At 41.8% G+C, this 17,314-nt stretch overlaps 2 protein-coding genes across 2 annotated transcripts; one reads left to right on the top strand and one right to left on the bottom strand.

Moving 5' to 3' along the window:
• The first annotated feature begins 1,089 nt into the window (after nucleotides 1-1,089).
• Nucleotides 1,090-4,737, top strand: LOC108027918 (probable ATP-dependent RNA helicase DHX35). The gene is made up of 5 exons (XM_017099541.3): nucleotides 1,090-1,273; nucleotides 1,338-1,429; nucleotides 1,496-1,589; nucleotides 1,641-3,370; nucleotides 3,431-4,737. The coding sequence occupies exons 1-4, from the start codon at nucleotides 1,145-1,147 to the stop codon at nucleotides 3,360-3,362; spliced, it is 2,037 nt and encodes a 678-aa protein (XP_016955030.1). The 5' UTR covers nucleotides 1,090-1,144; the 3' UTR covers nucleotides 3,363-3,370; nucleotides 3,431-4,737.
• LOC108027919 (short-chain dehydrogenase/reductase family 16C member 6) lies at nucleotides 3,395-6,495 on the bottom strand. Its single transcript, XM_017099542.3, has 4 exons — nucleotides 6,011-6,495; nucleotides 4,406-4,523; nucleotides 3,660-4,260; nucleotides 3,395-3,600 (listed from the first exon to the last, which is right to left on the bottom strand). Exons 1-4 carry the CDS (start codon nucleotides 6,164-6,166, stop codon nucleotides 3,498-3,500), a joined length of 978 nt encoding a protein of 325 aa, XP_016955031.1. The 5' UTR covers nucleotides 6,167-6,495; the 3' UTR covers nucleotides 3,395-3,497.
• Nucleotides 6,496-17,314: the final 10,819 nt, after the last annotated feature.

Genomic DNA, 17,314 nt, shown 5'->3' on the forward strand with positions numbered 1-17,314 from the left:
ACTTGGCGCCTCGTCCTTGGCATGAAGTTCGGCGCTGGCCTTTAATTAGCTTTACTCGGATTACTCATACGCCATGGGGTCTGGGTCTGGGTCTGAGTCTGGGCCTGGCGCGGGGTCGGGATCCATTGTTTCAGCACTGGCATGCGGATGTGGCTGGTCAAACGTGCATGTCGGGCACGTGTTCGGCCCGGGTTAAAGTTAAAGCCAGCGGTCTTAATGTCAGGGTCAATGCAGAATGCAGGGGTCTTGCATGTGGTGCCGATTGGCCGAGCTCCCCTGTCCCCTACACCCAATATTTCAGGCATATAATACCCACTGACGTTGCATAAATCAAAATATATACAAAAAAGCGAGCGGAACAAAACAGTTGAGTTTACATTGTGTGTTGTCTGCTGCCCGAGAGATACAATATTTATTCAAAAGCAATTGGCCGGGCGCTTCTGTCGGCGACAGCTGCACACTCGGGGGACACTTTTGACACACACACGTGGCCAAAACAAAACGACCATATATGCATATAGTACATAATGAGTGATATAGGGTATGCAGAGAATTCAGGTGGCCTTGCCACTGGCAATTAGAGTTATTTTCACTCGCTTCGGGGGACAGGTGCAGCAACGTGCCCGCAAATGGCCAAAAACATGTGCATGAATAATACAGGTGAATGTTGAGGACATTAGAAATTTTTGGGGTGGCTGGAAGGGTGGTTAAATTAAGCATTTCACATTAGAAATTGTCAATAATGGTGAGAAATACTTTAATTTGTTGTGATTAAGTACTTCATTTACATAGTAAAAGACATGTTGAACCTTTATCTATATTAAAAGATTTCGATTTTTCTACAGAACAGAACACGTTAGTTGCATTTTGTTATAAAGACTTGATTGCTTTTTACGGTCCTCTTTTTTGCTAGCATGTGATTTTAAGATCATAAGATATTCCTGATCTGTAAAACTTAATTTGATAGGTGATTATCGATAATCGATATTTAAAAACGATTTTATTTCCCGCCAAAAAGTATGACCGTATGTACGAAATATTTGAGCGGTTTGTAAGCCCTTTTGGTATTTTTGGCGACTGCATTATGCCATCAGCTGTTTGTTTGTAATTTCAAAATCAACTTAAATAAAGTAAATTCAAAGAAATGTCTACGTTTAAGCCGAAGTTCTTAAAACCAGAGACGGACGATGCAATTACGGATAGTGTGGGTGGTGAACAGCAATCCTCCGCCTTTGTTTTCAACGCTAATCACAATCTGGGACTTGTGGAACAGGTGGGTTTCCCAAATACGATTTAACTATTTGTTAAATAAACTTATTTAATTAAAATATTTACAGAGGGAGCGCTTACCTATAAGACAGTACCGGGATCAGATACTATACTGTTTGGAGAAGCACCAGGTGGTGATTCTAGTGGGTGAGACAGGCAGGTTCGTTTGATGCTGGGACTTCCCAAAGCAGTCTTCTTTACTAAAAGGTTTTCCTATGTTTTCCAGTGGCAAGAGCACCCAGGTGCCCCAATATCTCTACGAATGGGGCTGGCATTCCAAGGGACTCATAGGTATCACCGAACCGCGGAGGGTCTCCACCGTAAGTAATCCTTATCCATAAAGAATCCCAAATTAAACAATGCACTTTCAGGTTACCCTGGCGAATCGCGTGGCGCAAGAACGCGGTGAACTGGTAGGCGACACGGTGGGCTATGTGGTGCGCTTCCTCGAAAGGATCACCGCGGAGACCAAGATCAAGTTCATGACCGAGGGCATCTTGCTGCGCGAGCTCCTCGCCGATCCCCTGCTCACCCAATATGGTGTTATCATCGTGGATGAGGCCCACGAGCGGAATATGCTCACCGACATGGTATTAGGTCTGCTCAAGAAGATCCTTCGCAAGCGCAGCAGCCTCAAGCTCATCATCTCATCGGCCACCATAGATGCGGGTTTCTTCAGCGAGTTCTTTAGCTGGCCAGGATCAGGAGAAGTTAGCGTTAAGTTAACCATCGAAGGACGCATGCATGCTGTGAGTAATTTCTACCTCAACGAACCCTGTGCCGACTATGTCAAGGAAACGGTGGAGACGGTCTGGAAGCTGCACCAAAAGGAGCCTCCCGGCGATATTTTGGCCTTCTTAACTGGCCAAGAGGAAGTCCTGGAGGCACTGGATCTCCTGCGCGAGTACATCGCCAGTTCGGAGCAAGAGAACCTCAAGGTGCTGCCCATGTATGGCAGCATGTCCAGCACCGACCAATTGGCTGTGTTTTTCACCCCACCCAAGGGAGTGCGCAAAGTGGTGCTAGCCACGAACATCGCAGAGACTTCCATCACCATACCAGGCATAGTCTACGTCATAGATTGCGGGTACGTCAAGGTGAAGTGGTACAATCCCAAGACCAGTAGCGACAGTCTGGTGGTTGTGCCGGTCAGCAAGGCCTCCGCCATCCAGAGAGCAGGACGGGCAGGTCGCATGCGGCCAGGAAAAGTATACCGTTTGTACACCAAAACAGACTTTGATGCACTGGCTCCTCGACAGCCGCCAGAGATGCGACGCAGTGAAATGAGCGGAGCTGTTCTGCAGCTAAAAGCTCTGGGTATCGGGAACATCCTACGCTTCGACTTTCCCTCTCCACCGCCGGCACAAAATCTTCTTTCTGCCCTGGAAGGGCTCTTCGCCTTGGACGCCATCGATGAGCAGGGCAATCTGACCAAACCCGTGGGTTATCTTCTGGCCGAGCTGCCCTTCAGCGCTATGCTATCGAAGATGCTCTACGTTTCCGGCCAGATGGGCTGTTCCGAGGAGATTATAACCATCATTGCGATGCTGCAAGTGCAATCTATATTCTCGCGCCCAGTCTCGGCCGCTGCCCAGCAAAGTGGACGCATAGCCCATCGGCACTTTGAGGTGGCTGAAGGTGACTTCATTACGCTCTTGAACGTTTACACGGGCTTCGTGGAGGAGGGCATGACCAAGGAGTTCTGTGGCCAGTACTACCTCATCTACAGAAACCTTAAGAGGGCCGTCGAACTGAGGGAGCAGCTCATCACATTGGCCAGGAAGAAATACGGCATTCCCATCTTCTCGTGCAAGGGAGATGTGGAAACCTTGTGCAAGTGCATCACTGCCGGCTTCTTCACCCAGGTGGCCTATCTGCACCACTCTGGAGTCTATCGACAGATCAGCAGCGGCACCGAACTGGCCATACATCCGAACTCCACGCTTTATACACTGCCGCAGGCACAGTACGTGGTCTACGGAGAACTGCTGCAGACAACGAAGCTGTTCATGAACCAAGTCACGGTGATCAAGAGGGAGTGGCTGACGGAATTGGCGCCTCATTACTACCAGCAAACCACAGTGCGGGACTAGCAGATAACGTGAGTCAATTATGGGGTAACACATTCAATTGATTAATTTAGTTTATTGTAAAATTATAGATAAACGCCTCTTGAAAACAACTTAAGCTAAAAGGATGTGAACGATGTGATGATTCCCTTTCGGAGTCTAACCAGCGGCAACGCGTCCTCGACCCTGGAATAACATCATAGACTCCGGACCACGAATGACGCGCGACATCAGCTCCCAGCACATTTTGGCGGGCAAAAGACTGAAAAACCGAGAATAGTTACCTCAGATATTAGTATTTATTTATTTAAGTATACCCACCATTTAAGAGGAGTAAGCAGGCGAATGGAGTTGGGCAGGACGCACCACACCTCGTTACAGCGGACGGCGTTCTCGATGCGATCCGCCACATATTGCGGCTCCAGCATGGGCATCATCCGCGGACGAACCCCTGAGAACATGCCCGTATTGATGTAGTACGGGCAGATTAAACTCATCTGGATTTGATCATAGCCATGGGCTTTCAGATCCGTGAGCAGGCTTTCGTGGAAGCCGATGCAGGCGTATTTGGTGGCCGCGTAATCACTGCAACCGTAGGTGCCCAGCATTCCCGTCACCGAGCCCACGGTCACAATGTGACCGCGATTGTTGCGCATCATGTGCGGCAGGAACGCTTTCACGGTCCAGTAGTGCGAAATGATGTTGATGTTGTACGTGTTTTGGATGACCCGATCGTGCAGCTCCCAGAAGGGCTTGCAGCACACGATTCCGGCATTGTTGATCAGTATATCCACGGGACCCACTTGGTCCGTGACCTGGCTGGCCCGTTGGTAGATTTGCTCCCGATCCGAGATATCAACCACATAGCCCTTGCAGTTGTCATAACCATGTTTGGCCAACAGATCCACAGCTGTCTTGATGGCTGCGTGGAAAAATATTATCGTATATTGTTTAGCTAATCAAATTGTAAATGTAACAGCTTTCACTGGCTGTCGGGTTTTTTGACCCGCTATGCAGAAGCTGTGACGGAGTAATTAGCACCGGAGTGCGATTTCTCAGTCCCCTACCTTCTTGGTTGATATCCCAGATGACTATGCGGGCCTGAAGTCGCGCGAAGTTTAACGCAATCAGGCGACCAACTCCGCCGCCACCTCCTGTGATGAGCACCACCTGGCCTGAGATGTCCTGTTGGGGTGGAAAATAATATTAATTAATTAAATATTAGGAAGCAATTGTAAAAAGCAATTTTATGTTTTTGTAAATGGTAAAAATTTACTTAAACAAAGAAATATTTGTATTTGAATGCCCTAATGTTATGCATTTAAAACGGCATTTAGTTTTATAGATAAATGATGTTATATAAAATTTAATAATTTATGCAGTCCATCAAATAACTAAATTAATTGTATAATTTTATTAGGGTTGGTTTTAGTTCATTTTCATATTGAAGTCATCAACTGTAATATATGTAAGCAAACCTTTTTAGCATACGAAAAAGGTGCGACTGCGTTGTCTTTAATATGACTTGGCCATTTTGCATAATTTACAATTTTTATTTTGGCCAACGACTGTCTTGCAACATGTGCTTGAATCATAATGTAACTTATGTGTCGCAAGTATGTCTCTGGCTTTTATTTCTTTTGGACCCACAACAAAAGTTCAATCAATTTTCGCGGAGTTCAATCCCCTACAGCAGGGCATATTAGTTTTGTGGTCTTAGTGCAGAAAGGGAAGCTCTTTCATGCTGTCTGCCAGGCAGATCGCCACTTTTCCTTTTGCATGGCTTGTAATTTATATATACTTTTCTATGCAATTTGTATCTTTTGGTGTGCGTGGAGCGTGCACTTTGCAGCAACAACAATAACTAAGGAAAAGGCAAGGTCTGGGATGAGGAAAAACTCGTTGTCACACTAAGCTGTCTGGTTACAGCTTAATGAACTGTCAAGTCACGGATATTTTTGGCCAAAAACTGAAGATGCGTTTAGGCAAGGCAAATATTTGTGCCTAATTTCAATGTCAGCCCTAGGACTGGTTAATTGAAAACAAAGCTCCATAAAACAAAATAAGCTGGCAAATATTTAAGGGGTTCGGGTACTCATTTTCACAGGTAAAGTTTGCAGAAGCCGAATATTTTAAATAGAGGCGGGCTCCATTCATGAATAGCCAGCAAAGCGTGTGAACAAAATTGTTTGCCATCGAAGCGAATCAAAACAGAGCCAGAGGTTTGTTCCAACGCTTTTTACGACTGTTTTATAGGGCTTGCAAATGAGGAAATTGGAAAGTTTTTAGACCGCGCCATAAGACAAACAACCGAGTTGTATACATTTTAATTGAGTTAAAATATTAGTTCGCTGTTCCAGCTAAAGAGTATCATAAATTCGAGCTCATTGTTTTTAAAAAAGCGAGTGTAATTTGTTTTCATTACCGCAAAACTCTGCGCGTGGCTCATTAATGTTTGTGAAATTGCCAAAACTGACGGTCTGCTAAAAAAAACACAAGAGAAATGACTTTGAGGTAGCTCTACCTATGATTGATTTCAAGTGGCAAGCTGGAAGCTGCTTTGTAAAAATATATTTATATATATATTGTGGGTGTTGTGCAACCAGTGTGGGCCAGGGTCAATCGGGGAAAGAAAGTCTATCAAGATCGGATTAAAGTATGCCCATTTGTACCTTTAACTTTCTAAAGCGCTGGGGCAGCAGGCTGTAGTAAATCGATTCGAGTATGTAGAAGATGGATTTGATGGTAAACACGATCAGGTCGAGGAAGAACTGGTAGAAAGCCCTGAGTGGGTGTTCCATGTGCAGGAGACCCGGTGAGGCGGTCATGGTGATGGGGGGATTATGCCTAAACGCCCTTGGCAATTAAATAGGAGGGACAGGCTGGGCAACACGTGCGCGGGAGTTTCGATTTGAGATATTCCTTGCGCATGCGCGGCCTGACTGGCTGATTGGGGCTGTGGCACAGCGCACACGGCACTCGGCATGCACAATTTGATCACTTTAAATGGCCACTAGCCGTGCATGTTAATGATCCCGCACAAATTCAAATTCGCTGGAATTTCACCGTCTTCCTATCCTCTCGGATTTCGATTCGCACGATCTTGGCTTTTATGCTGGCCTTAAGCACTCACGTCCGCCTGGGCTGAAGTCACAATCCGCACTGAACACGGCAGTGTCTGGCGAAAAACCGAAAACCTCTGTCCCAGGCCAGCGCTGTTTCTATTTTGTTGCCTTTTTCCATTATTCGAGGCTCACACAATGGCAGAAGAAATGGAATGGTCGGCGGCATAAAGCCGAATCTGAGCACTTTCCTAACTTGGCTTTTGCTCTTTCTAGCCAAGCAGCTGGTGGTCCGCTCCGCACTCGACCTGTTTCTTCACCCATTTTATTGTCTTAGTCGCTGAGTATTTGATTACATTTTATGTTGATTCCGCTTCTATTCGCATGCTAGATTGGGCATTTGAGGCGGCAGAAACAGTCTAGAGCAGGTTTTTAGGCTACTATTGCTACCACGATTCCCAGATGTTATTATAAAATTATTTTTAACTTTAAATATATTTTTTTATAAGAAGTGTACCTAGATTTATTTAAAATAAATTGGTATACTGCTATCAATGTTGCAGCTTAAGTTAATTAAAATAGCTATGGACTTTGGAATTATATTTATTATTTATATTAAATTAAATTAAATTTCACATAGAAATTTTTTTTATTTAAAATTTTATTTTTTGTCATAGGTTTCCTTTATTCAGAACCCACAATTGCCACAAGATGCCTGAAGAATAAAAAAAATTGCACACCGTTTATGTAATAAAAAAAACAATTAAATACTAAAATATGCTTATATTTAAACTCATTTTTTAAAAGTAGCTAAAAACTATTAAACTGTCCTTAATTCAGAACAAAAATGAAAAAAAAACATCCACTTAAATCTATCCTATAATAGATATATATGATAGACACAGTCCTAAGGATCCCCAAAAGTATGCACACTCGATTCAGGACATGCTTCATCCGATCTACACTAAAGCGCCTTAAAGTATGCAATTTTAAAAGAAAGATTAAACTACAGGAATTTATTTCATCTTCAGGTAAAGACTGTTTATCTTTTTACTTAAAAGGTATAATATCATGATTGAAACGATAACTGGCTAAATATTTGAATACTTTTCGGTCATTTTAAATTCTGGCGGCAATTTTTTAACGAAAAGCGCCCTATAAAGTACCACCAAGCAAGCTAGAAAAAGTTCTATGGTTCAAAGATATATTTCAAAAACACCAATTAACAGTGAAGTGATGATTTCGTTACTCCTTCTTTTCCCAAGAAGATTTCCTATTTTTATATCAAAATCACCCTTTTTTAAAGTCAATTTACTCAATACAGTCTTCGATATATTTTAGTGACCTATGTGGCATCCTGATTGCCATCAAAATGTTCTTCTGTGTGTACAGTGTTATTATTCCCATACAACTCATAGAAAAATTGAAGAAATATATAGCAATATTTTTTCAATAGCTAGCTATATTGTGGCAATATTTATATTATATTCAATTGGTATTTTGTGTAGCCCATAAATTTAGCTGATCTGCAGGATCATCACCTGCCTTATCGATACCGATTCCAATCAATTTCAGTCACGCGGCAATCGTCACGCGGCCAACAAAACTACCGATATTTTAGCCAGGCGCCCAGAAGGCAGCAGGCCGACGAGCGGCGCCCTATCGATACGGCCAATCCGACGGATTTCAGGCGCACACAGAGAGTGCCGGTCACAGATACAGATGCACGAATACACACCGCACAGATACTCGGAGCGATTTCGGTTTCTGCTTCTTTTATTCGTCGCCACTTTGGTGGGTGGTTTGGTGGCCGCCTGCAATGGGATTGGGATTGCCGTACCGCTGGCCCCCGGAATCGTTGCTACAGTTTATTGGTCGGCAAGCGTTCGCCCAGTGCCTGCATTCGAACGGCGAGAAAATCTAGAAAAAAACTTCAAAATTTGTGTTGGTCGAATGACACAAACCGCGCACCAGGCACTCAGGAGCCCCCAGATGGTGTTTGCCCTCATATAGTTGGATGGTGGCTCTTATTGGCTGCCGTCACAGCTGCTAACGCTCCGCATTTCGTGCGCACACACACAGCCGCGCGAAGGTCTCACGGACGCTGTGTATTGTTTTCATACCCTTGCGGAGGGTGTTACGATTTCGGGTCTGATATCATCCATCTGGAGGCTGTACTTTGCTCTGTGTGTGAGATATTGACTTGAATCTTTGCCACTCGCCTTGTTTCGCTATAATACATGTTAGGTTTAAGTATTCTGGCGATCGGACTAGAATATACTGAAAAACTTATAGGTAGGATGGGTGCAATTCAGAATGAATGGGATATGAGCCTGATGTAGTCTTTATCTCTCTTATGACGTGGGAAAATACGATCTCGTATTGTATTAAAATGTTTTGAAGTAATTTTTTCTGTTTAGCTAACTTAAAAAAGGTAAGTTAAATTGGTTTATATGGAATATTACCTATTTAAACTGATTTTCTCTATAAAGAGTATGCAAAATGCGACTCTTTGAGCCAAGTTCCCTTTGGTTTACTGATAGCGCCCGGCCGGCGTCAGCTGTTTACTGTGACTGGTGCGACAGGCGCAGACCAACCAGAAATGCTTTAAAGCGGGGATAAGGCCATTACGAGTGGCCCTTGGCCAGGCGCAAGAGCAGGCCAGGAAGTGCAGGCGATCTGGCGATGCCATTCGATAAGCCGTAGAATCTGCAGAAGAACGAGCCCAAGAACAGGTTCCTCTAAATCCTGTTGCTCAATCTCCAATTATGTGGGTGGAGTTCGTGTTTCATGTGGCATTGGCCATTGTTTGGCCATTGCATTCGACGATAGGTCCCGGGCCTATTGGCAATCACAATTGTAATTGGCCTCTCATCTGATTGACTCGACCGCCCTTCCCACCCTCCCGCCGCCGGCTGACCAACCCTTTTAGCGCCCGAAACCCACGGAACCCTTTCGCCCAGCGTTCTATGGGCTGCTGGGCGCAACAGGTGACTGTTAGGGCCTGTCGGTGGGGCCCTGACTGGTGTTAGAAAAATGCGGCCAGCAGCAAAACGTTCTCGTTGGCTGGCCTTAAAGTCACTTTTTTCACGTACGATTTTGTGTAGTGCGATTTGTTGTATCGCGCGTCCATTAACAGGAGCCCAGGCAAAATCGTAGGTCGATTTTCAAAAATTTCGCAGCCGCTGTTTTCTTTGGCTCTCGTGCTGCAGAGCGGGACGACTATACGGCAGCCGGCGTTTTTGCCATGCGCGAGAGCTGGATAGCAATAGTCCGCGGTAAAGCTAGATACAGGTTTGTGTCTTTGCTAATGGTTGTGGGTTAGCAAAGCTTTTATCGTAAGCTCACTCTTCATGAGTAAAATAAACGTTTAAATTTAAGAAAAAGTACATATTTTTTAAAGTTTATTTATTAATATATTCACTTAATCTTCTAAAATATTTTATACGAAATTTTATTTCCAGTTTTGAAATTTTAAATCCTAATCTATGTAGGTACAACTTCATTAAACATTTGTAGCTTGATGAAAAGTAAAATATATATTAATAATGGAGCTAAAATAACTGGTACATAACATATATGTAGCAAATAACTTAATTTATGTATCTAAAAATTTAAAAACATGTTTTTATAGTATTTTTATTGCGTTGCAAATTAATTTATGATAAGATATATGCTGACGCAACTTCCGTTTCTTCTTCTTTTAAAAAGAATTGTGTTTATAGAAGTCTAACGGCTAAAAAGAGAATGGATATACGTCAGGGATATATATGACCTTATAACTAATATGTATTAGCTAATTTTCCAAGAACTATAAATTATTATAGTACATGAATGACGTTGGATCTCTGCTGATTTTATAAAGAAAACTAGACGAATCTGTACGATACGATTTCTTGCTACGATCGGTTATGACGCAGATTTTTATACGGGTTATCAAACGCAAAAGAAAAACCCCCTAAATAGGTCGTGCTTGAATTAAAAATGAATGGATCCCCTAATAAATTGTCTAAAAAGTATAATTTCCAGCCTATTGGAAGTCAAAAGGGTATTTTTTCTTGAGTTTTTGATTTTTATACATCTTTTAAGACCGACACACCCATCAAAAAAACTAAATATTTATTCAAGCTTCTCAAGAGGTTACGCGTATTAACAGCTGCAAATATTTAACGCCTATAGAAATTGATTGACCAAAATGTATAAACTGAAGCGTGGACCGAACCTTTGATTTGTATGTGCTAAGGTCAGGCGGCACAGATGATAAATGAATCCATTAGCTATTTTTTATTATTTAAATAATCAGGGACACTTGTGCTTATATGGGAAGTCATTTAAATGGTCAAATGTGTACTCTAACAGTCTTTTATCCCTGAAAACCTCCAGAAAATTTACTAAGTTCATGAAATCAATCTGACTTAAATTTAGCTAATACAAAAATATATAATTTAAGCTAACACTACGGCAAAGCCTATGAGTGGAATTTTCAATAAATATTAATTTAGTATTATAAAAGATATTTATAGCTACAAAAACACATATATTTTTAAGCAGCCAGCAAAATATCGACGCTTCAAAATATCAAAGTGTGGAATTAATTTAATTTGAATCAGATTAAAGCTGTTGCTTTGTGTTGCATTTGCATGCGATTACACATTTTTTTCGCCTTCGGTATTATAAATATTAATGAAAAATCGCTTTGGACATGCTTGATTCACTTGTGTCAAGTGTTTGAATTATAAACCAATGAAGTTGGTTTCGTGTTCCCAACCAGTTCTGAAGATTTACACATGATCAAAGTGAAAATATATATGTGGTGGGCTTAGGTAGTGAATAATGTGTTAGTCATAATGTGATATGAGCAAAAGGTGCAATGAACTAGGGTGATAGCTAAAAATATTTTTAAACTGATGGAACATTTGGCCAATGACCATTTGTTTCCGAGATTGATTGATTAGGTCGTTATAAGTGTAGGAATATGTTTTCTGAGACTAATGAAGTGATATAAATCAACATTAGAGGAATGTTCGAATTATATTTTCTTGTTTTTGATCTCATAAACAGCTTACCCATCAATGAATCTTGAGAGGTGAATCATGCTGATCATTCCTTGAGTATCATGAATCCATTGATACCTTTTCCGCCTGATACCATCCATCTCTTCGGCGACCCGACTACTGAACATTATATTTGGCTCGGAATATTTGGGCTCGTAGCGGAACCAGTCACATGCTGCTTAACTTAATGGTTCTGTCACGTCTGAAGATGAGGCTGCGGCAACGTCACCAAGTGGCCCATACATTCACTTTTTCGCATCCGCGTTATCGCCGCTGGACAACAACACAGTTGCCGCGACTCAAGAAGTGCTCTTCATGGTACTGGTAACTCGTATCTGGTACCTCGCGACTCGTATCTCGTATCTCGCAGCTCGTACCCCGCACTGGGTACGCAAATGTTGTTGTCGATCCGCTCAAGGTTGAGGCAAACTGGTATCATCATCCACATCCACATCCACACGATTGTGGCCGGGCTGTTGTTTTTTGTTTCTTGGCTTTTTTCGCCGGAGCCGCTAAACTGTTAAGAGCAGTTTGGCTGATGCGAGATTGTGGCTCAATGTGGTCGCCGCTTGGCACGAGTCGCCGTGGATTAATTAATATCCATGTCCATTTGGCCGCCGAAGATGTTCTTGGGGGTCGCCAAAAAACAAAAAAACTAGAAGCCTTTCCCTTGTCACATAAATCTAGATGGCCAGACTTGTGCACTTATAAAAACACATACACCATATTTTAATCAACGATTTGGGGTTTTTTTTTAACAATAGTTTAAGGAGATGTTAAAAAAACTTTAGAAGCTTTATGCACATATTTGAAGATTCTGCTAGAGCGATTAAAGAAATTATAATAATAATTATATTATATTTTTAACTATAATTTTATTGAGACAATAAAAATACTTTAGGTGGAAAACTAATTTGCTTATAAAGTAACAACATTATTACTGGAAATTATTAACTAATTAATTTTAAAACAATTTGGAATATTTTAAATTTTAAATATTTAAATGTAGGCCTCAATTTAAATGAGTCTGCTTTTGCCCCTGAACTAATGACAAAATTGGGAAGATTTTCTATTTTCTAAAATTAAACAGAGCATCCTTTTTAAGTTGAACAATAAACATTTTGGAATGAATTCGCCCTTAAATACCAGAGATTATAATGTAAAAAATATATAATATATAATTCGATTTATGGAGTACATCCCAGCTAAATATTTAACATTTGGGACATCTTTTTTTTTAAGTGTGCCATTGCCCTTGAACTGATGCCAAAATCGGTCAGATCAAAAGCCATACGCACATGGTTAATTCTGTGTGCGCGCAACATTATCTGTGTACATTATTGTAAACAATAAAAATATTGTTAATGACTTCGCGGAATGCACTCAGCACTTCTTCAACGTTTTGCACTTCAAACTGGCTCGTTTCTCGGTCCCCCCATTGGTGTTTATGATTTATGAACAATTTCTAAAGTGCACTTGTTTGACCGCAGACTAACAACAAGTCGGACAGGTGGTCGTTTTTCTGTTTTGTTTTCGATTTTTCAAAATGTAATAACAATTTGAGTTGACTTGGCACGCATCTCCAGCTTCTCACGGCAGGATGGGGGGCAGGAGATGGTGCTTCGTGGTGGCTTTGAAGAGTGCAGGTGGAGGGCAGTGCGTTGGCAGGCAGGTGACGAGATCTTACAAACGGCTGTGTTCCCGCTGCCGATGTGGCTTCTAATTCGGCTGACAGATGAGGTCGCCCCCAACGCAGTTGTGGCTTGTGTGTGCTGATGACTAAAGAAACAGCCAGCCAGCGATCAGAAAAATTAAAAAACTTCAAAAAAACCAGCCAACCCTGAAACTGTTAGGCGAACTGCACAGCCCCCCAAAAGCACAGCAGCCCCATCAGAAACATCAGCAACAAAATACCCGGCGACCCATGAACTTTACACAACGCCAGTTGCTAGTTGGCTTAGGTGGGGTGAGGTTGGGCTTGTGGCTGCAACAAGTGCGTTGCAACAACCCGAGTTGCAGCACGAAAAAGGTTGACCGGGTGGCATTATTATTTCTTAGGCATGCCTTGTTTTGGCCGGGGTTCAAACTGCAAGATGCCCTTAATTGAAAACAAGAGTACCTGACGGTATTTCTTGGCTTGAAATATAAAATCAGAGGCAATCAACCTTTAAACCTAATTAAAGTTATACAATTATATTCCTAGAACATGGATAACCAACAGTTTAAGATCATTTTGATGGTCTAAATTTAGTTTAAACTTTTGTAAAAAAGCCCAAGAAAATACCATATAATACAATTCTCTGTCTAAAAAGATTCAAAACTAAGCCATTTTCCTTAAACAAACTCGAAAATAAATGATAAAGAATAAATCCCCAAACTTCGATCCGCATTTCAAAAGACTTCTCAACGAAAAAAACATTTGAGTCATTCAAATTAAAATGTAATCGCTTTAGGGCGTCCATAAATGACTTAAATTCTCCAACAATGGCAGCGTTAAATAGATGAATCGAATTCCACAATAAAGCTATTTGAATGCTGAGCTAGTTAGGCATTTTGAAAAGAATCATGTTGAAACACAATTGAGATGTAACACAAGAGCTAAACGAAGACTCACAATGGCGCAGCAAACTAAACCAATTTCAGATTACCAGGGAAAAGTTCGCGTTCGTTGCTTAAGTCTTTTGTTTTGGCGGTTCTCATCTGTTCCAGCGGCCAGCCTGCGGAAAACTGTCTGACTAAGCGCTTCTGATTTATGACTTCAGCATGCGCTGGCCGCTCGGAACATATGTTCAATTGATTTCATAAGCATGACACCCCGGCTGGCAAACAAAAATTAGCTTTTGCCTTATAAATATGCAACTTCCTCCACGACGAGTGGGGCACTCGCAGAAATATGAGCCAAAAATGGTAAAAATGTTGATGGTTTAAAAATTCATTTTTGAATAATAGTCACATATAATATAAACTTAAAAAGTTAACTTCCCTTCTTTTCCATCTGTCAGCTTATTAAATAATATTTTTGTGTTATCTTTAAGTTTGAAATATTGCCGATTCCTATTGTTTAGGGCTGGTATTGTTTCGAGTGTGCCTGCCAGCGGACGGATACATAGGTGGATGATGATGTAAAAATTACAGCAAGAAAAAATATGAAAAACCGAATGTAAAACACTCACACAAATTATGCAAAGTTGAGCTATTGCCATTGCCTATGCACCGGCGATGGGAGGCGATGTTTAGCGATGGATGGATGGGATGGGCTAGGATGGGGTGGAAATGAAAATGGAAATTCTATGGGATCAGACATCCGCATCTGCCCCTGAGTGTCTGGCCTGGTATGGTCTGGGCTGACTATTCCGATGACTGCGACTACGATTCCGCACACACCCTCTTTTCAGCGTTTATATAATTTGTCAGATTTACGGCGCTGATTGGACAAATGGCGATTCTAAACGAAGCATCGCCGGAGACTGTCTGTATCTTATGCAATTAGCCCGCTGGTTGTTGTTTATGTTGCATTGTCTTCTTCTTCGGCGGCGGCAGCGGCAGCGGCAGCGGCAGTATTTAATATAACTAGATAGGTGGGCGGGAGGGCCGCTGGGGGCGGGGCCCTGAACCGGAGACTCTCATTCATAAGATACATCGGTTCTTGGCAGTGTGTGCGCGAAATGTGTGTCAAAGTTTGCTGTACTTTGGCTGCACTGTGAATTTTCGCAATCATCTCTTCGTTTCGTTTCGTTTCGTTTGTTTGCCGGTGTTTCTTCTTTAATTTTTCCTCTATTTTTTCGCATATGGAAAATTTTTGTCACGTTTTCCGTGACGAATTTAAAATGCGCCCGGGCACTTAATTCTTTTGTGTCACAACGAACCATCGAACAGACCGTTTTTCGTCTTCACATTTTACACAGATGCGCTAAATTGCAGACATCAATCATTTTGATATTTTTTTTATGATTCGCTCATTGCGTAATCCACACTTTTCGGGTGTAAGGGGTATGGTTTATGGTTTATGGTATATGGATGGTTTCGTTCTTCTTCTTAGTTTCACACTTAGCTTAGCGCTTGGATAAAAGGTTTCATGACTGCCGTGGATGCTTCGGATGCTGCTGCTGGCTGAAGCTTGGAAGTTGGCTCGAGACTTGGCAAGGTCTTGATTAATTTGTTGCCAATCACTTTTCGTGTGGTGCGACAAAAGCAGCCCCACACTCGGCCACAAGGCGGCCAACGCAAACACAGCATTTAAATTTCAACTAATGTGTAAATGAACAAGCGTCGGCCTCTTGGGGTCAAATTTGGCAACATTTCTCATCTGCCGATCGGGCAAAACCATTTAAAAAGTATTTTGTTCCATCGTTTATTTTTTTGTTTTTCCTCACAATTTGTACAATTTGCCGCGGCCAAGCTTCTTGGCCGTAAAAAACAAGTTGCAATTACGCTTGGCAACCTTCACGCATTCCCCAGACGAGTCGCTCGATGCCCCAATGTTAATGATAGAATTTCTATATGGCCAATCAGAGATAACCGCAGGAAAACCAAAGTTTAAAATTCATAAACCAAGTCCCAATTCCAATCGAATCCCATGATGCGAGCTAAGGTCACTCGGCTGGCCATTCTTTGAGTCTGTTTGTCTAAACAGATTGATTATTTTTGTTCGCTATTTCATCTGGCTGTGCCATTGTTGTTCCAACAATTTGCATCTTGATTGTGTGGATTTTTTGTTTGCTCTTCGCTCGGAACGCATCGCATTGAAGCGGAAGCTGCGCTGTATCTGAATCTGAAGCAGCTCGAGATTTGGATTCCGATTCCGAATCCGAATCCGATTCGGATTGAGATCTGCTCGAGCTGTCGACGGGTGTGCTTCCGTGCTCGGGGCAATCTGATTTGGTTTAAAGCCTGGCTTTGTGTCGAACATCTTTTGATGTTTTGCCATTGATTATGGAAATGCGGCGGGCAACATCTACGCACCATGCCTATTGTAGTTGCAAAAGGCTTTATGTTTCAGCTCACCCACCGAAGGTCAAACAACGCATAAAACTGTCAATCTGATCGACGGGCTCACGCTGCGTATTAGCAATCTGCGTGAACAGCAAATCATCATCTAGCGATGATTAAGCCCATTTACCCAGAACAGTATCTCTTACCTGTAAGGCTGTCGATTGTCGGTGAGCAGCGGCTTTTGAACCCCACAAGGTCGGTCGCAGGAAGTGCAGGCAACTGAAAACAGCAAAAAAAACCCGAAATTCAAGGGCGAAAATGTGCAGCAAGTGGAAAGGAAACGAGATCATCGACACAGCGGATGCAGCAGATGCAACAATGATCAGGGCAAAAAGCTTCAACTGGGAACTGCGGATGTTGCAAGCACCTAGAAGCGTCGAGAACAAGAAAGAATCGACTTTGGAGTATTGAACAATGAGGTGTTAACATGTTTTTGGGGAGTATTTAAGAATATTTTGAAAACTGATCTCACAGAATGATGGGCAGTAACAAGAAGTGATCGTTTTAAATAGTACATAGTATTAAAAACCCCTATTTATCAAATTATAACAATTTTATATAGTATCATACATGCTATTTGATATTAAAAATTTCTTGTTTTTAAGCTTATTATATACTTCTTTCTAAAAAGTTTAAAATTTGTTCTTAGAGAAATAAACAACAATTTAACTTAATATTACAAATTTGTTGGAGATTTAAAATGCCATATTTTAGTGTCAATTGTTCTAATTTCTACAACAAAGTCACTTAAGGAAATAAATAATAAATTTGACTTGGTAGCATCTCTAACCCATAACTTGCCACTTAAGTGCATTATGTTAATTGGCCAAAAGTCACATGACTTAAGTCCATATTTCTGTGGCGACAT

The sequence above is a fragment of the Drosophila biarmipes genome, chromosome 2L (genome assembly GCF_025231255.1).
Source record: "Drosophila biarmipes strain raj3 chromosome 2L, RU_DBia_V1.1, whole genome shotgun sequence".
Lineage (NCBI taxonomy): Eukaryota > Metazoa > Arthropoda > Insecta > Diptera > Drosophilidae > Drosophila > Drosophila biarmipes.

Bases quoted from the DNA above. Each gene is read 5' to 3' on its own strand.
- LOC108027919 (XM_017099542.3), bottom strand. From the start codon at position 6,166: ATGACCGCCTCACCGGGTCTCCTGCACATGGAACACCCACTCAGGGCT. The intron at 4,524-6,010 runs GTACAAATGGGC...CCACCCCAACAG, and splicing joins AGCGCTTTAGAAAGTTAAAG to GACATCTCAGGCCAGGTGGT. The intron at 4,261-4,405 runs GTAGGGGACTGA...TTTTCCACGCAG, and splicing joins CTGGGATATCAACCAAGAAG to CCATCAAGACAGCTGTGGAT.
- LOC108027918 (XM_017099541.3), top strand. From the start codon at position 1,145: ATGTCTACGTTTAAGCCGAAGTTCTTAAAACCAGAGACGGACGATGCA. The intron at 1,430-1,495 runs GTTCGTTTGATG...TATGTTTTCCAG, and splicing joins CTAGTGGGTGAGACAGGCAG to TGGCAAGAGCACCCAGGTGC. The intron at 1,590-1,640 runs GTAAGTAATCCT...ATGCACTTTCAG, and splicing joins AACCGCGGAGGGTCTCCACC to GTTACCCTGGCGAATCGCGT.